The 27,782-nt window shown below is 34.1% G+C and overlaps 1 protein-coding gene across 1 annotated transcript in view; it reads left to right on the plus strand.

The window, feature by feature from the left end:
- Positions 1 to 27,564, plus strand: part of LOC140049238 (uncharacterized) — a 37,602-nt gene extending 10,038 nt beyond the window's left edge. The window contains exons 7-11 of the mRNA XM_072094082.1: positions 2,948 to 3,099; positions 3,819 to 3,899; positions 4,119 to 4,266; positions 22,868 to 22,962; positions 23,852 to 27,564. Coding sequence (XP_071950183.1) covers positions 2,948 to 3,099; positions 3,819 to 3,899; positions 4,119 to 4,266; positions 22,868 to 22,962; positions 23,852 to 24,038 — 663 coding nt within the window. The 3' untranslated portion in view covers positions 24,039 to 27,564. The remainder of the gene's footprint in view (positions 1 to 2,947; positions 3,100 to 3,818; positions 3,900 to 4,118; positions 4,267 to 22,867; positions 22,963 to 23,851) is intronic.
- Positions 27,565 to 27,782: the final 218 nt, after the last annotated feature.

The following is a 27,782-nucleotide window of genomic DNA, read 5'->3' on the forward strand; positions in this document are numbered from 1 at the left end:
CACTTTTGCGATACTTATTGTGGTTATTTATGCTACTATATTTGTGCAACTATTCATCAATTTCAAATAGGTTTAGTTTTAAACAAAGCATTTTGTTAAAATTTGTAGAGTTACTGTGACAAAATAAAGTAAATCTAAACTCATTGTCATCGGTATAATGATTAAAAGGAAGTAAATCTCCTGTACATTGGAAACAATACGAGTCTTTAAAATCACTTTCGTCACTGTAAACACACCTTACATGATAGTGTGAATTGCAGGAATAACACTTTATGTGGGGTTGATTTGAGTAGATAAGTTTAAAACAAGTATTACATATTATTTCCATCTAAAGGATTTGGTAAAACAATAACGATCAAGAGAAATAAGATAATATACAAAAAATAGTATCATGCCAATAATATTTAAACAGAAACATAATAATGTAAAAATAAACGTGTAACTAAAATACAGAGTTTCTATCATCAAAGATGAGAAAAAGGCTAAAAAGTGAGAGACATTCCAAGAAAAAATAAAGTTATTATAAAGTTCATAAAAGAAACAGTTCAAGGTCTAATTGCCGTTCCAACCCATGTTGTCTACGAAGAGTTGAACAAGTATACCATTTATACGTATCTTAGCGTGTTTGCCTTCAGCTTAAGTTTAACATGGAAATCTCGCACATGGTCTCTCTGGACTGATCCAGGGGTGGATTCAAAGGGTGGGTGGGTTTGGTGATTGGTGTAAATGCACAGCTTCTTATAACTATTGACTTAACCGTGTACAGGATTATTATTTTATTGTAGTTACTGTAAATGCAAAAAAAAAACACTGTTTGAGCAACGATCAACAATCAAACAATCACGCAAAACAATGTTATGTCATCCTGTGTTTTTAGCGACGAAAAATTATCGTGATCAGGATCGCTGATTGCTTGGTAGCGTCCAGCCAATAAGAGGTGCCATTTATCATGAAATTTATGTACGAGAGTACCATTTCCAACCATCTGGGGGTGTCATTTACCAAAATTTGCCAACATGCGCCAACAATTTCAACATGCTGGATCTGTACATGGTAGTGCCATATGTTGTGTCATCTTTTGTTATTGTTAAGATTTTTCCTTAATTTTGGTGATACTAGAAGATTCAGCATTATTATATAGCACCAGGCATAAATAAATATTATAGTGTAAATGTTGCATCACAGAATTTTGAGATGTACAGACAGGATCGCGACTCGAAAGCTGTGGGAAAATTCCGCGGGGACGGAGTATGTCTGCTTGTTACTCAAAATTGGTGTAAGGATATAAAGAATCTGTCAGCCACATGCACATCGCAGCTGGAGGCGCTTACGATTAGCTGTCGTCCTTTCTACTTACCACGGGAGTTGACGTCGCTAATCATAACAGTAGTCTACATACTGTACCTCCTGATGCAAATGCTATAACATTAACGTCGGTTCTGATGAAAATGCTTTGAACATATATGTGCTTAATTACCTGAAGGCCAAGTGTCCTCGAGATCTTGACCAATATCAGTTCGCTTATGGACCAAACCGGTCTACCGAAGATGCTGTATCTATCACTTTGCATAGGATCTTAGAGAATCTCGAACAAGATAAAAGATGCTAGGATTTTATATACCGGTAGATTTTAGTTCAGCATTTAATACGATTGTACTGTATAATAAGGGACACACTAAGATGGTTGAAATCGGTTTCAATATTTCTATATGTAACTGAGTGTTAAACTTTTTAGCTGATCGACCCCAACGTACTAAAGTAAAAGTGGGCACCATTTTATAAGGTATACCACAGGGCTGTGTACTGTCGCCCTTTCTTTTTACTTTAATTACCTATGACTGTCTTACCTACTACAGTACAGTAACTGTCATATCGCTAAATTTGCAGAGGGTACTACCATTGTAGGTCTAATCAATGATGACAGTGATGAGTATAATTATCGCAACCAAGTTAAACAAGTTGTAGACTGGTGTAACGAAAACAATCTGTTCTTGAATGTATCTAAGACTGAAGAAATGGTTGTAGACTTCCGTAAATCACTTAATGTCAATTATCCAATATTTATTAATGGTATATCAGACGAGTTTGTACTGTAGAAGAATTTAAATTTTTGGGTATTTATATTTCTAATGATGAGAAGTGGCATATTAACACACAAAACATTAATATTAGAAAGGCCCAGAGAAGAATCTACTACCTACGTAGTCATTTGGTATAAACTCTGCAATAATGTCGTCCTTCTATAGGTCAGTTATATTATAGAGAGTATCAAAACGTATTCTTTAACAGTATGGTCCGGTAGCGCTACCGAAAATGTAAAACGTGACCTAAACTGGATCTGCACAATTGCCTTTGGAGAACATATTTTCGGATCGTCTTCTGAAAAAGGCAGTTGCTATCAAAGATGATCAATTTCATCCGGCCTCTAGTATGTTCCAGTTAATGCGCAGCGGTCAGTGATTTCGTTCTATTAAGGCCAATAAGGCACGATTTACAAATAGTTTCTTTCCAGGAGCTATTAGAGCCTTAAACATCATGTAGACACTTTTTGTAATGTTTTTGTTTTGAGTTTGTGTTGCGTCCGTTGGATTGTGCTCCGCCAACAGAGCAAACAGAATTTCTATATTTTTTTCTTAAAACAAATGACAATAAATGATACTTGACTTGACTTGATCAATAAATACAGTGGCTGAAAAAGTTATTTTGGTATCTCTTAAGGTCTGTGTGTGCTTTAGTGTGAAATGTTGCTTTCTTTCCAGTCTCATCACAAGTCTGAATATGCCCATATATGTTTAGTTACAGAACAAATTATTTTGGTATGGATGAAGAAAAACAAACATTTTCTTTCAAGTCATTTTAGTTTTTGATGAAGTGTTGTAAATAAGGCCAACTGGTGGGTTCTTATTTTTAGTTTTACCATATTTTAAGCTTAGCCTTATTTTCTTAGGTTTTTCCAGGTGAGATCTTGTACTTAAAGCAACTTGAAGTTTTGAAGATGCGTAATAATCCACTCAAAGAGCTTCCTCAAGATATCAACAGATTAACAAAGCTTCAAACGCTGGTTGTCTCTTTTTGTTTAATTACATCATTACCACTGAGGTTAGTCAATTAACATAGTGTTCTAGTATTAAGTTCAATACAGGTTTGCAAAATGAAGATTAATCCAAATCCTATTAATATATACCATGATTACTAATTAATATGTATACTGTAAAGCAGTAGGTGCGAAAAATAAAGTAGCATCATAAATTCACCTATACGGTGATTATATTTTTTCAGGTGTAATTAAAACAAATTGCAACTGGACTGGGCGAAAATGTTTCCTCAATCCGCTTGCTCTTCACCCAACAATTGAGAAGGGTGCTAGCTGGTTTTATCGCTAAATAGCAAGTTTGATTTTAAGATATAACAGCTTTACAGCAGTTTTTAGTAAATTTGTAATTCAATGTATATTTTGTACTTGCTTGAAGAATCTAATAAATATTTAATAAGTTGTAATGTGTAATGTTGGTAAATCCGTTCATTTTTGGAGTGTCCACTATTTAGTGTGTGTGTAGTAAAAACGATTAGTTGCATCCCTAAATTTACAATCGCGCATTCTATATTATTCACTGCACGATATTTGAGAAGAAAACAATTACTGTTCACCAAATTATACAAGAAAAGGAAATTGCGAAACTACAGTAAAAGGTCGCAAAACAGTTGGAATTGTAAAATCTAAAAAATGTTAGGGCCGCAATGTTCTTATTTTGAGTTTATTTAACTTTGGTTTATTGATTGGCTTGATTCCTATTTAAAAATGCATATTTTCTTTATAGTTTGTACACACTCCCATTGCAGTTTCTAGATTTATCACACAACAAGATATCTTTTCTACCCAATGAAATTAAACAATTGAAGTAAGTTCTGTTTACAATCACTTTTTGACTTGTTTAGTTTAAATTTTGTGCTGAGCAAGTAAACAAATGTGAATCTTCTTATTATGGCACTAACAAAATATAATCTGAAAAATAAATGTATGTATATTTTGATTTATTATTTTTTAAGTATATTTACATTATAACAGCATTTTGTTTATTTAATATATATGGTAATGGTAAATTTTTGGATTATTGCAGGAAATTAAGAGCGTTAAATTTAGATGGTAACCAGTTAGCTGCCATGCCTGCGGGTTCACTCAAACTTCACAACTTGGAATATCTCCGTGTATATAACAATTACATGCATCCATATCTCTGGTTTGAAAACAGTACAAATACTCCACAGGTAAAAATTAGTCATTCATTTTAACTACTGTAACTAGAGATGATTCTAGGCCAGTTTTCCAAATCCCTCACGGTTCAGCAGTAACTACCAGTTTAGCCGACTGCATAATACGATGGTAAATTAGAGTACACAGCCCCCATTCGTCTTGGTATAGTGTTCGACACTAACAATTCTAGAAGGGGTGCCCAAAAATTTGAACAATTTAATGACGTCATTTTGACCACACCCCTTTTAAATATAGTAATTATTATGTAGCTATGTGAACATTAAGAAAATCTATAAATTACATAAATATGTCAAGTTTGGTATCAAATTATAGCTTATGACATGTACAATACCAATAAAATGAGAAAAATAAAATTTCACAATATAATGACATCATCAAAGCCACACCCATTATATGTAATAACTTTGTGGAAAAATAAAAATTGAAGAAATCAAATTAATATGGCAAGTTTGGTATTAAATTAAAGCTTATGACATGTACAAAACCACGGAACTATGTAAAATATAATGATGCCATTACTTAAGCCACACCCATTAGTGGCGGTTTCATCGCTGTTGGTTGACAACTGAATAAAATAAAATAAATAAATAAATTATATGATGTGTATATTATATATATAAATCAAAAGGCAAATTACTGAAAAAATGACAATGCTGTGGGTATCAGTGGCTCTGAGGCTTGTCTGAATTTAGAGAAGGTGATGCATTTTACAGCTCTCTTATGTATTTCCACGTATTAAGTTACCATACTGAAAGTGAGGTAATACTAAGGTGTTATACAGACTAATACGGACTTTATGAGGAAAGAATTCTCTTACTTTTAAAAGTATACCAGTTGCCCTAATAAGCTGTATGTGATGTTTCCAGTTAAAATTTCCGTTTAAATTACACCTAGAAATGTTACATTTTTTTTTTCTATGTAATAGCACATTATTCATTTTGATTTCAAACTGGTTTTTGTCGAAGTACTTTTGGGTAGTTCTAAAAACAACGTAATTAGTTTTGCTGACATTCAGTAACAAGCTTATTTGGCTTTAAGCCATACGTTTATTTTTTCTAGTTCAATATTCATAATATGGTTTAACATTGTAGGGTCATCTTCCCTTGTTATACAAGTTGTGTCGTCGGCAAAACTTATTATATCTACTTTACTACTTGCTCGACTTATATCATTGAGGTAAATCAAAAACAAAAGTGGTCCTAAAACAGAGCCCTGTGGCACTCCTATATTGGTGTCTTTTAAACATGATGAGCTACCATTGGCATAAAAATATTGTTTGCGGCCACTTAAAAAGTTTCTAAGCCGCATTAAAACGATGCCTCTTATACCATAATGCGCCAATTTGCTTTTGACAAATCCATAAAGGTAGTAAGTGCATATTCCTTTTTTTCAAATGCATTTAATATACTATGGACCAAGTCGATCATAGCATGAGAAGTTGAGTGTTTGTTTCTAAATCCATATTGATTGTTGCTTAACACTTTGAATTTTGTATAATTGATTATGGATAATCTTTTCAAAAACTTTCGAAAAAATGGGCAACAGCGATATGGGACGATAGTTTGAGACCAAATGGCGGTCCCCTTTTTTATGTATAGGAACTACTTTGGAAATTTTCAACTTCCCTGGTATCAGTCCAGTTTGAAGTGATAAATTTAAAATATACTTCCTTTACAACTTTTGGCTCCCTGACAAGGAATGAACCTTCAATTCAATACAGTTTGTATGATTTAGAGTTCCATTTTATCCGTTGCAACCAATAAAATTAATTTGTGTACAGGTCGATCAAGTGTCTTTTCCAATTTTGAGTTGTACTTTCCGCACAAGTCCATCTTCACTGGCATACACATTTGTTATTATTTCAAGTTTCCACTGGTTTCTAGCAGCATTATCGTCCTTTATCAAAACAACATCTCCAATTTCCATATTACGTTTTTGGCAAGTCCATTTCTGACGAGTCTGAAGAGTTGTAATGTGCTCCTTTTTCCAGCGTTGCCAGAACTGTTCCGCAACATACTGCACTCTTTGCCATCGTCGACGACAATACACATCTGTATTCTGGAACCTACCTGGGGGAGGAAGAATAACTTTCGCCTTCATGGTTAATAAACGGTTTGGAGTAAGAGGTTCGGGTGAATCAACCTCGAATAAAGTATTTATAGTTAAAGGGCGAGAGTTTACAATATTTTGAACTTCGGCTAATAATGTTCTGAAAGATTTGTCATCAAGTTGCTCGCCACAACGTTGTAGTAGAAGTTTTAGCGCACTTCTTACTTTACGTATCATGCGCTCCCATATGCCACCCATGTGGCTAGCTGACGGGACGTTGAACTTAAACGAAATCCAGTCGCAGTTTTCATCTAACAGATATTGTCTAGTTTCTCTTCTTGAAATTCATTTCGAGCGGCAATAAAATTTGTACCTTTAGTCTGACCGAATTTAACGAACCGCCCCACGAATACTAATAAATCGTCTTAGCGAGTTGATGAAAGAATCGGTCTCTATCGAGTTCAAAGATTCTAGATAAACAGCCCTAGATGCAAGACATGTATACAATGCACCGTACCGCTTCACCTTATTTCGTCTATCTTTAATAAGAAAAGGTCCAAAAATGTCAACAGCACAATATAGTACAGTCACATATGTAAGGAAAACTAGCTCCAGCTCGATATTAGTGCCAAAATAGATTTTATTGGCTAACTTTGTTATTCTTGAGTTGCTGAATTCAAAAAGTTAGGTGCCATTTTTTTCGACCACTCCTTCATGATAACATAATTTTATTGAATATAAATTAAATCGGTGGCATATTCTAATGCTCACAAGAATACAAATACTAACAACAAACGGACACAATAGGATCATGCCCAAGAAAAATAAAATAATAATAATTCAAAACGCACCGATGACTGAAAGGCCGATTCTATCTCCTACCGGTGTGTGGTCGCAATCAACTGCATTTTTAATAAATATAACTGAGAAATGCAGTAAAAGTAACAAAATTAAAATACAAATTTATAAAAGGGAATTCAATAACTGAAATCGTTACATACGGTATATATTTATAAAGTGTCTGTAGTTAAAAGATTTCGTTTTTCTCAAACTAATTTGAATATTATTGCTGGAAAGAGGATTTTGTTTCCCTTATTTCCAATAAGTTCTTAAAGTTAAGTTACCAGAAACAAGTATAGTTTGATTAATTATTCTATGTGACTTTTAATAATAACCACGTATAGTTAGGATTTACATTTAGACGTTAAAAACACCGAATTCGTTTCTTTACAATATCGATTGGTAGTTTGTAAAGGCAGTAGGACACTGACTTCTCTTTATTTCGTGTAAACTTTATTTGAGGAAAACTAATTCATTTTATTTATTTTTTTTTTTTTAATTCTTAAGATTTTTTCACTGTATAATAATATCCAATGAAAAAATGTTTGCTGCTGCACTTCATCTGAGGTTCAAAGGGAAAGGCATGCCAATTAACATTGGCATTGTGCACAGATGGCTTTATATTGTGTGGTAACCGCTTTGACAAAAATACAAATGATTTTGAACACTACGCAAATGATACCATGACCCGTAGCATTTTTTTCTTTTTACGAAAAACAGAAATGTAAACTACTAAAAAAAAAATAGATTCAGAATTTCTATCCAACGAAACAAACCAAAGATGTGACTTGACAACAGTTTATTTCACCTTTGTTCACAGACTATAGTTATTTTGATTTTAAAGTAAATAACTCGGAAATTTGACATTGAAGTTAAGTGTAATCCAGTACCGTACGGTACTTGTTTAGTATTAAGATAATATATAATATACTATAAAACATATAAATGGACAATAACAAAGTAGAATGAAAATCAAACAAACATTTGAATGAATTGTAAGAAAAACCGTATTTATCTTAATACGAAGGAGACTACTTTTGTCATTGTTAAAATGAGTATAGCGATTTAATGAATAGGCAAACTGCCTTAAAATGTGACATGTTTCGAGAAACTATTCTCATCAGAAGAAGAACAGAAAACAACGCCTAAAGTACTTATATACCAATAGGACAGATTGTATGTAAATAAGAAAGTGATTAGCATGAAAAAACAACAAGGAACATTTAAAAACAATTTATTTACATAATTGGAAAATTATGACAATAAACAAAGTAAAATAGAATAGATATTAGTAAAACTGTATTTAGAATAAAAAAATCTATCCAACAATACCAAACAGTACAGTATTTTGATGAAATTGCATTTTGACCTCTTGACCTTTATTGGTCACGTGATTTGTTTTATTTCGCAATAACTATGTAACTATGCGGTTATTGATATGGGTGTAATGGAATAAAATAATCAGTATTACATTCCCTTTCCAATGATACCATGGATGACCAAGTTTAGTGTGGAACGTCAGCCATTTTGAAATACAAAATGGCGGCTGAAGGAGTGGTCGAAAAAAATGGCACCTAACTTTTTTGGATTCAGCATCTCAAGAATAACAAAGTTAGCTAAAAAAATCTATTTTGGCACAAATATCGAGCTGGAAGACATAATAACCCGTACTAATAAGTAAAGGGAGGATGTTGTTCTAGTCTATCCAAAGGAAGGTTGGCCATTTTTAGGGTTGATAATGGTCCCCTTAGTTTTCGGCAAGTTACACACTTATAAATGTATTGTGATGTAGCTGAATTACCACCCACGATCCAGTATCCATTTTTCCTTATGCAATTATGTGTCGTACTTCTGCCCATATGATTAACCTTCTTGTGGTAATAATTGTGGATTTTCTTGGGATTACGATGGGATGTTTTACCTCATTTGGAGCTACCGCATTTCTCATTCTCCTACCGACTCTTAACAAGTTCATCTTCGTCTAGGAAGGGATCCAGACGATATATTCCAATGGTTCGTTTCAAATTACGATTTCTTTTCTTAGTCTCTTTGTTTTGTATTTCTTCAGATACCACATAATACAGATTTTTCGCTAGAGAAATATTCAGATTGAACAGATTTTAAGATAATTGATTCGCTAACTTGTAAGTCTTGAACATTAAGTTGTATGTCTGCGGATATTCTATCCATTACTCCACCTTTCTTGATTGGAACATTTGCTGCCAGCATCATTTTTTTTTTAAGTAAGAAGTTGTGCTACGACTTCCTTAAGTAACATCCAATTTGACAACAGGCTGTAAATACATTTGAGTGGATCATCATTCTGAAAGACAACTTTATCAACATTAGTGTGGAATGAATGCATACATTTTAGTTCCGAAGCAACAGTTTTACGAGATTCTTCATTGGTGAAGAAATGTAGGACCACTCGCCCATATGGTATCCGAGATCAATTGCTTAGCATGCACACCTCTACTGACTTTATCACTCGGATTAGAAAATGATTATATTATGTAATTCCAATTTTCTATTGCCGTTGATTTGTTAAACCCGGTTTGCTACATAAACTTGATATCTTTTGTATTCGTTTTGCAAATTTCCAAGGACTACCATACTGTCCGTCCAGAAGTATTCTCTTAAATCATACGGCAACTCTTGCTTTACAAATTCACTTACACGAGCAGATAGCACCGCTGCTGTTAGTTCTAGTTTCGGTATAGAGATCTTCCTCTTAGCTGGCGTCACTCTTGCTTTAGCTAGTAGAAGAGAAATAGAAGGAATGTTATCATGATTTATCAATCTTAAATACGTGCATTGGCCATATGGTACTTCACTGGCATCTGAGAAATAGTGGATTTCTGCCTGCTTGGCTTGACTTCTCCGAACCCTTGTGGTTTGTAACATCGACTGACTTGTAGTTTTCCAAGATGAGCGATATCTTCATACCACTGTAACCAACTGGTCCGTAATTCAGATGTTAACGGTTCGTCCCAGTCTAAATTCTGCTTACACATAGCCTGTAAAATCAGCTTTCCTGTAATTAGTACCGGAGCTGCAAATCCGAATGGATCATAAATAGAACAAATAGTACCTAAAATAGTCCTTCTGGCCGGGGAACGATTGTTCAGTTCAATTCGGAAATTAAACGCTTTCCACACACCAAGATATCCCAAGCACCCGTTCCAGCGGTAATGGGTCAGATTTAGGGTTTATTTCTTTAATTAGTTTACCTCGCTAATCTTGAGGAATTGTCTCTAACCATTTTCTGTCATTCGTAACCAACTTGTGTAAGCGTAAACCAGCCTTAGCACACATGGCTGTACTGCTAGAAATCAGATTAATAGCTTCATCCAGTGATGATACAGATATCAGCCCATCATCTACATAGAAATTGTTACGAATGAAGTTGGCGGCATTCTTACCGAATTTCTTTTCGCCGTCGCTCGCTGCCCGTTTTAGTCCATAATTTGCACATGCTGGTGAACTGCACCAAATAAGTGCACTTTCATTCGATATTCTTGTATGTACAGTATGTGACACGTAATTTATTTTACTATATTACCACAATGCTATCAACAGGAACTGGTTCTGCACATTGATTAATTATTTGGTTCATAAATTTAATGTAGCTAAAGCGTCGCTTTTCACTGTTTCTAAATGGAAGAGGCATTTCATAGTGTCCATCAGTACGTTGTTTGATGTTCTCATCCATTACCTGAAGAAATCGTTTCTCTTCCAAAGACAAAGGTTTCATCTTTTGATCTGAAAAGTCAAGCTCAAACATTTGATTAATTTGTGAAGGTGTTATAATTTCCTTACAGGATGAAGGTAACACGATATTTCTATGAGATATTGCTGAATCCTCATCTTTACACACAGTTCCTACAATACCCCCATCCCAGTAGCGACTTTTGACCATACGGTTGACTATCACCACCAGCCTTAATGTCCCTTGTCGTATGACATTAGGGACGTTATTACCAATCAACAGAGATACTGGTATGTCTGGCATATGCGGAATAATATAGTCGTCAATACATTTTAGATGTTCCCATTTACGAGCTACTTCAGGACAAGGTATTTGACTTCTTTCGGCCGAGATGTTTGGTCTACTAAATACAGGTGGTAGGGTGACATTCTCGCTTCTGTTAAAGCTTATAATTTGAAGACCATTACCTTTTGACAATCCACTACAGTATCAGATGAATGCATCGTAGATAATTTCAACTGAGTTTGTGTACCCTTGACTTTCAGCCGTTTTATCAAGTCTTTGTCTATGAAGCATGAATTACTTTGAGCATCAAAAATCCCGTATACAAGATGCTCTGAATGATTTTGCAAGTTACGTACCCATACTGGAACAATCATCGAATTGTCATTACATTTTCCGATCGATCCGCACACATTTGTTGTCCACCACTTACGGTTTCTTTTCGAAATGTAAGCACGTCATATGTTCTTTAGAGCAAGTCCTACACTTAGATTTGTTCCTGCGTTCCTGTTTTTGGTGATTTGCTTTTCAACAACCGAAACACAAGTTGGCTTTAATATAAATAAAAACTGCTTTCTAGCGTTTCTTTGGATATCAAGAAAAGTGTTACAATTATCAAAATCATGTTTCACATCATTACAATAATAACATTTCTTTTGGCAACGACTTTTGTCTATGTTTGTCGAAAGGGAAGAAATTGGTTTGTTTGCAGATTTCCTGGTAGCACTTCCATCTGGAGTAGTGTTGATTTTAGTTTGAAACATTCGCCTCTTTTGCCTTCGATCTTAAGAAATTAGAAAACTGCATTAAAGTTGGAAAACTTTGTTTGTTATTTAAATGAGTCTGTACTACTGTTCTCCATTTGTTTTCAATATAATAAGGTAATTTACATACCAATTTATAGTTCTCCTGAGGATAGTCAAGAATTCCAGAGTCTTCTACCTTCTGTCTTGCGACTGCCATCTCAAACACGAAGTCTGAAAATTGTCTCAAACCTATGTTTTCCCGTGGCGACACTTTAGGCCAGGAAGATAATTTAGAAAGAAAGGTATTCGCTATCACTGAACTATGACCATACCAATCCTTCAACTCATTTCTAGCTAGGTAGTATGCATCCTCGGATTGTAAGAATAAATAATTGTTTACCAGCACTTTTGGTTGACCTATGAGGTGTTGGCCTAATAGATTTAGCTTCTGATGTTGAAGCAGCTTTCGATGCCAACAACGGTTCAAATGCAGTTTCCCACATAGGAAATGCTAACAGGTCCCCGTCAAATTTATCCACCTTTACTGGTGGGAGTCTAAAAGAATCAACTAAACGGTTCAACATAGTTTCTGAATGGAGGATATAACTTGTTTCGCATAAACGAATTAAGTTTACCTTGATCATATTTTGGAGTAGTATTATGTACTTGAACATCAACCTTATCCACCTGATTCTTTACTTTCTTATCCAGAAATCTCTCAAGATGTGTTATTCTGTCTCCATAACTGGTTTCTTTAGGAGTTGTAATATCAGAAGTGTATCCTGTTTTATCAATCGTAACAAATTCGTTATTTAAGTCTCTAAATGATTCAAGTTGAGCCTCACTCTTTGCTAATTTCTTTGCAATGCGAAGTCAATTGAGCTCGCTAGTTAGACGATTCTCCTCAGCACTAAACTCTAATTCTACCTTCAGGGAAGCTTTACTTTCAGCCAGCTTTATTTTCCTATCCATTATAACTAGTAGTACTAGCTGCAACACTAGCAGCAAACCCGACACTCGGATCTGACCGTAGAGACACCGTTTCCAATAGCTAGCTGTTCTCAGCTTTAATAAGACAAATCTCGATCCTATTGCATAAACTGTCGTAATCCCTGCCATGATCAATCATTCGAAATGAATCCAAGATGAATTTGCATGACTTTGAAATATTCTCTGCTCATGAGACCTCAGCTGATTTATATTTTCTTGAAAGGCGTTAAACGATACGCATGTATTTATTTCTTCTATTAAATAATAAACTTCGGCCTCACTGGCCTTATATACCCGCTCAGCACTAACCTTATTGGTCGTCATATTATCGTATCATAAATCAACACAAAATGGCTGACAAAGCTTTATTATCGATGGTCACGTATAGACTGTAACTGCGGCCTCACTGGCCACTTCTTTGAGTTGAGATAATTTATTTATTTATTTTTTTTTTTATTCTACAGGCACTTTCAGTACTAGTGCACTGATTTCCAAAGTGGTACAGTAATTGAAAATATAACAAACATAATAAAATAAAGACAAAGAGTAATTGAAATATACAATAAAAATAGCAATCAATTTTAGAAAACAAAAAATTCAGTTAAAAATGTTGAGTACTAATTGTATTTGGGAATGAAGTTATTGAAAAATCTTTAATGTTAATTTTTAATTCATTTGGAAGTTCATTCCAGAGGTTTTTTTGCCTTGACAAATGTTCCAGGTGGGGATAACTAAATTGTTATGGCTTTGGCTTCGGGTGCCTTTAGAATGGGTAGTGTTATTAAAAGTCAATTTTGAGGTCAAATATGGAGGAGCACACCCTTTTAAACACTTGAAAGTCATCTATATATAAATTATGGTTAATTCTGACATAGGTGAGCACAATGCAAAATCTTCGGTACAAATCTCCGCCTTGGATACCTACCTTATCTATCTGAGGTGTACCGTGAAATGTAGATTTGATAACATTAGTGTTCACATCGACGCTATTGTTCCATATTTCTATCTTAGGAAAATATTATAAAGAGTTTTTTAACAAAATTTATGATTTCAACATTAGATTTTCATCTAAATTTCAATTCTTCCCGGTCAAAGTAATTTCCGAGTTTAAGATAAGTTCACCTTGTACCAACCTGGTTTCAAATATTTTCTCTCTTTTAAACACAAGGGAGTAGTTAAAATAATAGATTTGACCCTAAAGGTGACTGGAAACAGGCACTTTCCATCAATCAATACAGGCCCTGTTCAGACCCATGGCGTTAGACCGTTTTAGCGTACAACGTTACTATCAAGGTCACGTTACAAACCGCAGAGAAAAAAACGAGGTGTTCAGACCCATAGCGTACGATTATCGTTACAACGGAAGTACGTCATCCAGGTTGTTTCTAGTTGCATATTCATGTACTCTTACCCACGTGTTTTCATCATTATTTCCACTGTATATAGGCCTAGATCTCAGCCCTACAATTATGACAAAATTTGCCGTAAATAAAAAATACCTCAGCATTTATTTAAGAAAAATATAGTAAAGCCAAATTTCTGTTTCTATTGTTTTTATTTTGTAGTAAAAAACATTTTCCCCAGGCTATTGTGTTACGAAAATAAAACAGGCCTCGTCGTAATGATGAAGAAAAAAATGATTGTTGATTAGTCTATCCAGTCCAGTCAAAGATATATATTCTTTGGTCCAGTCGGTTGAAAATAACCCTTAACTTGCTAATAAAAGGGACACAGCTCCCCTTGTTTGTTTACTGATTTTTTTAGGAGTTAGGGGGTTTTCAGCATTAAACTTGTCCAGTCTAGTCTGCCTTGTATGAATGAGTGACTTGATGTCCCACGCTAGTTTTTAGCTTGAATGAAATGCGTGAATGGCTCTAGGCCTAGGTAGGCCTAAAAGCGGATGGGATCGTAGTCCCTATGTTTAAATACAAGGTGCATGTATTTATGTCATTTGTTAGAAAATATGGCGCTAGTTCCGTTTCGCACCTGTCGTTTATTTCGACTCAAAATTGGTTAAGAAACTTTATCGTGAGTACCACACCTTAGAATTAGGCCTCAAAAATATTTTTACGAAGGAGATCACACAAAAAATAAAAAATAAATCCTTTAAATTGATGAATTTACAGACGTGTTTCTCGCACATCGGTTTGTGAATACTCCATGTTCAATGTTGTTGTTTCTATGGAGCGCCAAAAGAGCAATCATAATAGAGGGCTAAAAACTCAGTAAATTGCGTATATTTAATGCATTTATTGGTGAAAATTACGTTCAATTTTATCATACTTTGTCAATGTCAATGCAACAAAAATATTACTGTTGATACTGTACATGCTTTTTGCAGGAACTTTTATTTTAGGAATGAAAATCGACAAATTCATCATCATATTACATGTACTGCTGTAGGGGTATACCTGATCTAAATAATATTCCTCTTAGTCTTAGTCTATAGCCTAGTCTTACTCTTAGTTAGGCCTAGGGTTGGTTGCTATTTGAAAACAGCAAATTATTAGCAGTAAAATGTTACAGCATTTTTATTGACAAAATATATTAAAATTAAACGTGTATTTCAATAATAAATGCATTAAAAGAAGACGCATTTCACTGAGTTTTTAACCATCTATTGTTGTTGCTCTTTTGGCGCTCCATAGAAACGAAAATATTGAACTTCGAGTATGCTAAATTCGCGAACGGTATGCCAGCAGAATCATGTCTGTAAAATCATCAATTTAAGGATTTATTTGTTACTTTTTATGTGATTCTTCTTCATAAAAGTACTTATGAGGCCCAATTTTAAGGTGTGGTATTCACAATAAGTTGCTTAACAATTTGGAGTCAAAAGGAAGTCGAAATAAAAACAGGTGCGAAACGGAACTAGCGCCGAAAATATAATGGTAATCAGTTGATAATAGTTTGTAGCCTTTGTAACAGTTGTATTTGTAGTGTAGTTAGGCCTTATTTATTCTGGCCTTTTTGTTATTGAAATCCATCTTACACATTGACGATACAAGATGTCAGCCTAGGTCAAACCTTTTTTCGCGTCATAACAGGAAACGTTCTGATTGGATACAACGTTGACTTACAGTAGCGTCGTACGCTAAAACGGTACTATCAACCGTTTTCCACTACAACGCTACAACCGTTGTACGACGCGTTGTACGCTAATCCCCAACTGTTCAGACACACATTCTTTTAGCGTCGTACGCTAAAACGGTCTAACGCCATGGGTCTGAACAGGGCCACAGTGTCCCTTAGGAAGATGAAAAAAAAAATCAGATAGTAGGACTGGAGCTTAAGTTGGCCATTAGTCATAGCCATTTCAGTTTTTTGTTTATTTTAAAACATACTGCGCGTGTGTGAAGGTACAGTAGTTAAATAATAGAAATTATACTGCAAATTAATGAAGATCAAATTAAATATACGCCATAAAGAATCAGAATATATTGTGGGGAATAGTATTATAAAATTACATAGGGAGATTTGATGATAAGACATTTTTCGAGTAAAATCCCGATAGCTGAGTTTTATTGAGAGTAAGCTTGCAGGAATAACTGTAGGCTATCTTCCTGTGTCCCGTTAGGACCGAGATGTCTGCCCATGTTGCAAGCCGTAATGTCTTCTTTCTTGGGCCCACTCTGTCACGGCAGTTAATTTCAAAAGATGATTAAATTAAATAATGTATTAATAATTATTAGGATGGTATTCATTTGAATAAACGCCTCTCCAACAAAACATCACTTTGAATAATAACCCCCCCCCCCCCCCCACCCCCCACCCAACCCAACCCAACTATCTAATAAACGTCCATCCACATCTCTATATAAATTTACGTAAGGGCAAAATTCGGTAAATCACGCGTTATTTCTAGAATGTTTACTCGATGGTATATAAAGTTGGTTCGTACTTTCGGTACTGATTTTAACCGCCTGATGTAACCCTATTTACTAATTAAATTGAGTTCGATAATTAGTTATTGACGATTAAAACGAATTTAGGTTCAACGATTTGCCCCAAATAGGGGTGTTTTTCGATCGTGGTATACACTGTCTAATGGATGTCCGACTTGAAAAATACCCGCAGACGATAATACGAAGATGCTTCGCATTTTCCTATCTCCTCCTACGATAATTGTTTTTAATGGCTGAAAACCGGCTGAACAGCTCGAGTACAGCATCATAATGTTGAAGACAGGCCAATTTTCTTTAAAAAATACTATTTTGATAGATTTAATATACTGTAACGTTTCCCTGCCTCGTTGTTAGCGGGTTCGGCGTCTGTGTTATTACGACGACGATAAGTAAGTAATATGACGTACAGAAGCACAAACTACAATCTGTTACGAATTCAGGAGGTGTTTTATTCTTTTCACAACTGATACTACAGTACACAATAGAAATGATATTCGTATGCCCTGCCTAATAATTGCGTGTAACTTCAGGTACAAAGTAATTCCTAGTATGGATTGGATCAGATAATTTTAAGCCTATGACTCTTCCTGTTCAAGGTTGGAGCTCCACTGCCTCACATGTGGGTTTCTTCCTCCTTAAATTACAAATCCATCCATCAATCAGAAGCCTCCTAAGAGGACTACTCCATAACAATAAGAGGGGTATCAAAATCGTTACAATACGTTTATACAAATGTATTGATTTGCGATGAATGGAACATTCCAATCTCTGTTCTACAAGTGTCTATTACCTCAGGCGTTGTAAAGGCAAGTACTGTATAAATCTTTATTATTGCAGTTAAACCACCCACATCATCACCCTTCCCTTACTGGCATGAATAGCGTTGTAAAACCAGTAGAGGATAGGCCTACGGTAGGCCTACAACAACTTTGGTGGGTAGGGTAGGAACCGACTTAAGTATGAATTGGCTCTAAGAAACAATTGAAAACCATTAGGCCTACTAATTAAGTTGAGTTAGATAATTTAATATTTATTGACAATTAAATCGAATTTATGATTTTCCCCGAATAGAGGTGGTTTTCACAAATTGTTTTACATTATATAAACATATACACGTCGTAGTGATGTATCGTTACATGTACTGTACTATTTCAATCGACTAGGACGGTGATAGTTTCAACAAAGTATTACATCGCAATGTTTTACTGTGTTTAGTGGTATATTATTTGTAAAACATGAAAACAATAATAATAATAATAACTGGTACTTGATATAGCGCATTATGCTGAAAGCCTCAATGCGCTTTACAAGGACAGAACAATTTAGAAATTTACAAATTAAAAATTGGGTTTTGAGGAGAGATTTGAAGACACTGGTGGAAGTAGCCTGACGGATTTCAATAGGCAACGCATTCCATAGAGAAACGGATGCCGAAGAAAATGAACGATTTCCATAAAACTTAGTGGAAGGATGAAATTGAAATATATGGGCAAGAAGAGACTCAGATCTAGATCTCAGAGACCGCTTAGGAAGATAAGGTTGAATAAGTTCAATTAATATTTCGTTACTAAATGGATAAAGAATATATTTAAAAATTGTTCCTCTTTGCACCCATCCTCTTCCCCACCCCTCAACCCTAATGTTACATACAAAACACAAATTAAGTTTGTTTAAATTTGACTTAAACAATTGGTCTCATTTTGTGACAAGTTTCTCTTTCTGAAGTAATTCCCAGAGTGCTAATTTTAGTTGAGTACATAAATCACAGTGTCTATTTATTCATTCCTGTAAACGACATGTATTATTGTCCTGCGGTACGTACATTTGAAATCGCCAGTTTTTTTAACGCTGACATTATTATGTATTCGAGAACCATCTGTGGGCACGACCTAGATGGTTAATAATAATTTTTCATTCCAGAGTACATTTAGGGCCTGTTTCTGCTGCAACTGCTAAAAATACGGTATAAAATACGAGATTTTTCATACCGTATTTTTTAGTACCCCGTTTCTGCTAACAATACTTTTTGGGTGGTCGTGTTAAATTTCATCCTTTTTACCCAAATTGCCATTCATTTATTTGGTCGATAATTAAAAGTCGCAATAAAGGAAGTTTTACGTCTCACTTTCAACAGCCTAGCCCTAGTGATAGAGATGTGAGCTTTGAATTTACTTGCTTTGGAGACTATTCCGTACTCCTGCTGCTTTATTTTTTTAGAAATGTCTTTATAAATGTGGTTGTCCCTTTTATTACCTTTTAGTTGGCCGGACATTTTAGCTTCCCCACCCCTTTCCCACACAGATTTATATAGTAAATACTGTGACGTCTTCGCTCCACATTTTTGCCGAATATATCTATACACGTGTGTAAAACAGCTGACAGCGACAGAAAATAAAAACACGATGTTGACCTCATGTCACAGGTAACAAAAAATATGGTATCTTTTATTGGCAGCAGAAAAGGGTATAACAAATACGGTATAAATTTTGTGGGGAAAATACGGTATACAAAATACGGGATTTTTTTTATGAGTGCAGTTTCTGCTGCCAAACAAATACGGTATATATACGGTATTCAAAAAATAGCGTAAAAAATACAGTATTTTCTTGGCAGCAGAAACAGGGCCCTAGTCTGTTCCAGCCAAGGTTATTTAAAGATGTATTGTCCCCTTTGACTAATTCCCAAAAAATTAAAAAAAAAAGATTTCGAAAAAAAGTGGGTCATTTTGAAGTATCATAATAGTTATTAACATTCACCAATAATTAGTCGGAAAAAAAATCATTTAACTGAAGTGAAATACAGACATTTTTTTGTTCAAAAAATAACTGTGACTTCCAGTCAAGGTTTTCCATCAAAACATATCTCATAATGCAACGCGCTTGTTTGGCTCATCTGTATGCATTAATCATAAAATTTCTTCGCAATCTGTGTGAAAACACCTTCTCAACCGGACAGTGACGTTGTAAACAATCCTAATTAGCATCATGCATACTCCTGGTTTAAAATCTTTGTTTACTTTCGCTCGCGACGATTTTTTAGACGAAATGTAATCAAATTAATTTACCTGTTAATTATGTAAACTTGTTGTTTTTGGCTCGAATTTTTGACTTACAAAAGTGAATAACTTTACTATTACTTTGATATGGCCAATTTAAATTTAGAAAATTTTGACCTTCATTTTTTGTGTTTTTCAAGGAACAATACATCTTTAAAATAAAATCAATTGAGGTCTTAATATCAACAGAAAGCAAAATTCTATCTAATCTATTCATGAGTACTTGTAAACAAGTATTTTGAACATTACAATTAGACCGTACACAACAGTAATAGAGCGTTAGCTAACATTTTAAGCGTATATGACGGAAGACAACATTTTACACGCCGGATGACACCAATACGTTTTGAAACATTTGAGGATACCTTGCTTATGTGATCATTCCAATTTAATTGCGGATCAAATGTGACCCCAAGATATTTAAAAGAGTCAACTCGTTCAATATTATATCTACATTATAAGATATTGAAATATCTTAAAATTTAGGAAGAATGTGGTTTGTCTTTTTGATGTTCAATGTTAGTTTATTAGTTTTAAACCAATTAGCAATTGTATTTAAATAGGCATTTAGCTCGTATTGAAGAGTGAGGAAGAATTACAAAGTATAGTGGTGTCATCTGCATACATAACACATTTGCATGGCATAATATCTGGTAGGGAGTTAACATGAATAATAAACAAAAGAGGACCTAAAATTGAGCCCTGTGGTATACCAATATTTATATTCATAAAATCTGATTGAGAAGTGTTAATATTGACAACTTGTGATCTGTTTCTTAAATATGATATAAACCAATCTAGTTCATTATTACTGACTCTATAACATTTGAGTTTACCAGGATTCATGATCAACTGTATCAAAAGCTTTCTTAAGATCCAGGAATATTGCTGCTGTAGGCTTACCATCATTCAAATTATTTAGTATATATCAGACATGTCTATTAATGTAGTCAGTCAGTAGAATGGTTTTTTTCTAAACCCTGATTGAGATGCATTAATAATATTATTAGCAGTTAAAAAGTTATACAGTTGATCATGAACTGCTCGTTCAATTATTTTGGAAATAATTGGAGATTGGTCCATAATTGCTTGGGTCGTTTTTATCACCATCTTTGAAAACTGGAGTTACTTTTGCTTTCTTCCATTTAGATGGAAAGATTAAAGAAAATAAAGATAAATTACAGATATAAGCAATTGTATCACAAATCACTGGTGCAGCCAAGTTTACCAATTTACAATCTAAGCCATCTATACCAGTGGCTTTGTTACCAGAAAGTTTACAAAGTTCATCAAACACATACTGTGAGGATATAAAATCAAATTTAAATTGGTTTTCAATATTTACATTTACATTTATAGTGTTGTTAGTAGTAGTGTTTAAAGAATTGTTTGAAAATTTTGAGCCAAGGATATTTCCTATCGAAGTAAAGTGTTCATTTAATTTATTTGCTATATCTTTATCACATGAAGAATTTGAGACTTTACCAACATTTACAATATTCTTTGGAATTAGTTTATGAATTGTACTCCAAAGTTTCTTGGGGTTTTTAACATTTTCACTGATTGATTTTGTGCAGTATTTCCTTTTTAGCTCTATATTTAAATTGTTTACTTTATTTCTCAGTGATTTTGCTTGTTTCCAATCTTGGGCACTATTAGTCTTGTGGGCTTTGTTATAATGATAATCTCAATTTTTTTTGTTAGTCTTATGTAATCACTACTAATCCATTCAGGAAGTGAGCCTTTTATTCTCTTTGTTTTAAGGGGAGCATGGGTGTGGGATGTTCTCGAATAAACATTTCCAAACTGACCAAGCAGTGTTAACATCAAAAACACTTTAAATTTGATCCCAATTGGCAGATTTAATATCATTAATAAAGGCATTTGCATTAAAGTTTTTATAAGATCGCGATTTTATAACTTTAGGAGGGGCCTTTATTTTTTTATTTTTACAAACTAAATAAATTAAAGAATGGTCACTAAGACCTAGACTATTTTGATTTGTAACAAATATTAAATCTATTGTTGTTTTAGTAATTTCAGTTATCCTTGTAAAAGCCTTTACAATTTGGTGTAGGCTACTTTGTTTTGCTAAATTATTAATTTTTCTTAGGTTAGTTTGTTTATTAATATCAAAATTAAAGTCTCCTAAAATTACAACATCCTCATATAGTGTGGTACATTGCTGGAACATCAAATCTAGTTTAGATAAATAGTCTGCATTTGCACTGGGTGGTCTATATACAGTTCCAACTAGCATAGGTTTTGTACAGGGTAGATTAACTTCAACCCAGAGAGCCTCAATATCATCATGTCTAATAGTATTTACCTCTTTGTATACAATACCACATTTGACATAGCATAAGACCCCACCACCAGATTTCCCATTATTTCTATCAATTCTACAAATTTCATATCATTTATCATTATTTCAGAATTATCTATATTGTTATATACGTAATAGAGAACACGGAAGGCTAATTGTATCATGCAACAATTGATATATTTTATTCTTCTGAAACTAACTTCCGCGACAGAGTGGGCCGTTCCTAAAATAAACAAAAATAACGGCCAACTTAGTTGAAACCAGGTTGTTGCAAGGTGAACTCATCATGAACCTGGAAATTACTTCGACCCGCGTACAATTGAAATTGAGTTGAAAATCTACCGATGAAATCAGAAATTGTCTTCCTAAGATAGAAATATACAATATCGTAATAGTGAAAACTAATGTTATCAAATTTACATTTCACTGTACATCTGAGATAGATCAGGTAGGTTTCCAAGGCAGAGATTTGTACCAAAGTTTTTCAATTGTGCTCGCCTATGTCAGAATTAACCGTAATTTATATATAGAAGCTCTCACACAAAAAAAACAAAAAAAATTTCAAATAATAAATATTAAGGCAGAAAAAACGGGTAACTGCTAGTGTTTATTATTATTTCACATTGTCTCAGGGAAGATTGGTCTTTTCTCACTGATTCTATAATAAACAAATCGTGTTTATTTTTTTGCAGCGGCTTTCTGACTTGTGTGCATTAATTTTGAAGCAACATGGGTTGGATAATGTCTATACAGAAGTTTCCAAGGACCTGGCAATTATTATCAACAGGTTTGTATTGTATTGTTCTAATTTATTATCCTAAAAGGAGTCATGTTTTCTTTTCTGTTGGTACAATATCTTACCAGTTAAGGCAGAACAAACATTTCTCAGAATTACTCGATTTAACTGAAATTTTGTGTGTGGAGAAATCTATAGAAATTCATTCTACTGAAAGTTTTGTGAATTTTTCAAACTTTAAATCTCAAAATGATCTTTTATTGTACTTTATATGTACTAGACAGAGCCATACATTGTTGTTAATGTTACCATACCAGTCGAATTGCTGGAACAGTGTCCCATATTACATACTGTAGGTAATGCTATCTTTTATAAATGATTGAAACAGTCAATGGTTAAAGGAGTTTTATAGTCTGCCAAAGTAAATCTAGTTTTCATGTTGGTGGGGCGAATACTTTAATGCAACAAAGCCTGTGCATCTTAGTACCGGTATATGATGTGCTTTAATTTTGAATGTTAAAAAATCCTGAATATACAAATAATGAATATTTTTTAGGTGAAATATTCTCTCCACAAATACGAAACATGTTATTTGTGGAAAAAGATCTCCTCTAGGCCTATCTTAGCCTAGGCCTACAGTAGTTGGTGTTTTTCCCTCTTTTTTCCCAATGATTCAACTTATTGTTATCATTCCCACTGATGCAAAATCAGATGATTTATAGCAAAGTATACCGCTTTTCAAAATTTAGTTCAGACTAATTATGCAAACAAAAGCCTCAATGACCCAAAACATTGTTACAACCTCAGGCTTGATCAGTTATAAGTGGAAAGGAATTGCGCTGATTGTGTGTTCTTTTAAATGGCTTTGATATGACTCGTTTTCACAATGTAAGTGTCAGAGAAATATTTCATTAAATTTTCTTTTGCTTTTCATTTTTAGCTACACCATTTGTGATTGTTGCCAAGGACCTTTATATGGATCTGGTTTAAGACTCATCCGGCCATGTCGCAAAGCTTTTGGCATTCGGAGGTTGCCATTTTACTTTTTGTCATGTTCACCCCAATGTAAACATTTATTTATGTCAAATGTGGAGTCGCTTTCAGAGATATTGTACCTAGATAAATAAAGTTTCCTTCTAACACAGACCAAAGAATTTTTCTTTTTATGAAATCAATGCAACTTTATACTGTATAATTCTTTTTAGTAATTTCTGTTATTACTACTCAGTAATAAATTGACTATAGATAGAATTTGATTTTGTAAAAAAATTCATGATATATTGGTCTTTTATTGCAATAGTCAACATATAATGTAAAATAGCCTGAAGGCTAAAACCACAATATTTACATAATTGATAAGGCATCTATATATAAATTTACGTAAGGGGAAAATTTGGTATTATGATCGCGCCTTTTTACTCGATGGTATATAAAGTTGGTTCATACTTTCGGTACTGATTTTAACCACTTGATGTAACCCTGTTTACTAATTAAATTTAGTTAGATAATTAGTTTTTGACAATTAAAACAAATTTAGGTTCAACGATTTGCCCCAAATAGGGTGTTTTCTGATCAGGGTATACACTGTCTAATGGATGTCCATCTTGAAAAATACCCGCACACAATAATACGAGGATGCTTCGCATTTTCCTATCTCCCCCTATGATAATTGTTATTAATAGCTGAAAACTGGTTGAACAGCTTGAGTACAGCATCATAATGTTGAAGATTTTCTTTAAAAAATACTATTTTGATAGATTTAATATACGTTTATACAAATGTATTGATTTGCGATGAATGGAACATTCCAAATTATTTGGTTTAACCATAGAGGTATAGGCCTACCTCCATACACAAGTAGATAAATTTATGGGCCCTTGGAGAATAAACATAAGTAGTTTTGCAATGCTGTACAATACTCTAAATAGGTATTAACCACATTTGAATCGAAAATTTCTTACTGTGAGTGTTGGTACTGTTAGATATAATATAAAAAATATACAACTAATTTATATTACTGTGACTGTGGGGGTAGGCCCTATTGTTAGATTACAGTATAAACATATAATATACAAATAAACTTTATTACTGACAGTTGCTTCTCAACGTTTGTATTAATTAATAATAAAAAAATATCTATAAGGCCAAATAAAAAAAAATACTTGTTAAGCGTCACACCCTCATAAATTTTCAGGGGCGGGGGGACGGTTTTTTTTTTTTTTTTTTTAACTTTTTATGGAGGTATAATTTTGCGCGATGGACGTTTTGGCCCACTTTTTTTTTAGGACGAAACGTCAAACTTTTAAAATGCGAAACAGAACAAAATTGGCTATGTATGAAATATTATTGCTTATGACAAAATTGAGTTTTGTATTGTTTATCCAGACGTAATTAAAACATTAAATTTAATTGCCACCGAGCGAAATTGTAGGCCCTAGACTAATCCGTCCAAGCTGCCACCCCGCCTCACTCATCGGCGGCCATGGTCCGCCGTCTCTCGCTCGACTCATCTATCCAGGAAATTCCCTATCGCGAGAAGCATGATGTTGGTCTCAATATTAATACTAAATTATAGTGGGCTGATTTTGAAAACAGCTTACGGCATTTCTTAAGTGAATTTTTATTCAACGTATTCATTCTTCTTTGATGAATCCGTTGCCAATTGCTGTGTAAATCAGTATTTAAAGTTGTGATGCGAAAAGTGTGTGTAATTATTCCACAGGTAAACCAGGCATAAGAAAACACATCGCCGGGCCCATCGCCCAACAGGACCTCGTGGTGTGCCGATCTCGAGCGCGAGATCATCATAAACAAAATTGGTAGAGTCCATTATGTATGGGGTGTTTCCTATTTACGAACCTATAAAAAACGCGTTTCGACCACTGTGTAGGCAAAATATTTATTTCAGTAATCCCTAAATTGATAATCGTGTATTCTGTAATCACGTGACTGATGATGTAATCCTCAGCGACGTACTAAATGCACGTGATTTAATGTGTTGGGGAAAAAGCTTGCTGTTTACCACACATGATTCGCGGTGCTATTCGCGTTTCCTGACGTAAATCGGCGGCGTGTAAATGAAACAATTGTTTTCACCAAATTGCCGTTGTCGACATAGAGCGATCGGTGGCTAGCTAGCGTGGCTAAGCTAAGAAGTACGTATTTTTCAAAAATTACACCAGCCTAGCAAACATTTGCTAGTTTTGAAATTTTCAACTAGCAATTATGAAGAATCTACTAGCAAAATGCTAGTTTGCTAGCGCAAATTTTGAGCCCTGCTCTAGAGCTGGGCCGGGCCGCTAAACTTTCCGTTGTATATGGGTAAAAAAAAAATAAAAATAAAAAGAGAGGCGGCTGGATAATCAGGAGCGGGCGGTGACGCTTAACAAGTATGTTTTTTTATTTGGCCTAAACGTTGTAGTGATGTATCGTTAAATGTACTTTACTATTTCAATCGACTATGACAGTTTTATTATTACCGTATTATAAACAATTGATTAACTAGATTCGTTGTCCCGTAAAACCTTTAGTCTTGTACAGCGCCACCTACCGGTGGTTCCGGGGACATTGTGTCAAGAATAAAACTCAGAATTACTGTATTTACGGCCATTGACTTTGTTATACACTATCCATTCACTTTGAAATATATATAGACTAAAAAATGAAAGCAATACTGCAGGACATGGAACAAATAGTATATACCTTAATTTTGACTGTTCATACTTTGCGAAAATAAAATGCCAAACTATTTATTTGATACATATAGATTAAATAAAAAAGTTTAACATAAATCGATTAAAAAATACATTGCTGAGGAAACATGAATTGTTAAGTTTTTATGTTCAACAATATATAAAACGTTTTGTTTTTGTGTGTTCAGTTGTATTCATTTACATTTTATTTTTATTTCAATGGTTTTGATATTTTTGAATTTTTTTTGTGTGGGAGATTTGTTAGCTATTTGCTACTTCTGTAATTAAATTGTGGTCCGTGCTCTGCATGGTCTTGTCTGCCAGATTAAAACATTTTAATGATAAAATATGAATATGAATTCAGTTATAGAATAATTCGTGTTATTTGTTTCATTTCATGTTTTTTTTATATTTTGCAAATTTTTTTTGCTAGTTTTGTAATTTCATTTTTAACCTTAAGCGATGATACTTAATAATTACACATGTCCCGGATTTGAACTCGAACGTATACTACGCATTGATATCAATGGCCACGGTGTTTTACTTACTCAGCCAAACCGTGATTTACGAAAATCATTCTGTTCAAAGAATAGGTGTAATTAATTATTATTAATTAAAACCAATGACGCATTCATTCGATACGATTGACTGTTTTTTAGCGGACCGGCATGGTATTTGTAGATCCGGCTGCATTTTTTTTTCCAGGACGAACGTGGGCAGAAATAATGAATAATTCATTACCTTATTTATTTTCTATTATAAAGAATTGCAAGATAGCTGATCTACTTCCTAAATATACTAAACCTAACCCCCTAAATTAAATCTCTCTCAACTATTTAAAAAAACATGTTCTTGAAAGACCTCGAATCGAGGGCTCCAGTGTAATAGGTTAACGCCTATACCACTAGACCAAACATTTCGGTTGGCGAACGCTGTTTACATAAATGATGTAATCTCTCTGTGCATATTCTCTCTGCTGAATGTAGACAATAAGCGCATGCGCGAGAGTAGTTGGGGGTTAAGCCACGCCCATTTATGTAAATTACCCACGTTCGTCCTGGAAAAAAAAATTACGCGGTCCGGCCATGGCGGTACACAAGAGAGGAGGTTGCGTACTTTATACAGTGAGGTAACATAGTCAAATTACTACTATTTTTTGCCTTTTTTTAGTGTTTATCC

This window comes from Antedon mediterranea, chromosome 5, assembly GCF_964355755.1.
Source record: "Antedon mediterranea chromosome 5, ecAntMedi1.1, whole genome shotgun sequence".
NCBI classification, from domain to species: Eukaryota; Metazoa; Echinodermata; class Crinoidea; order Comatulida; family Antedonidae; genus Antedon; species Antedon mediterranea.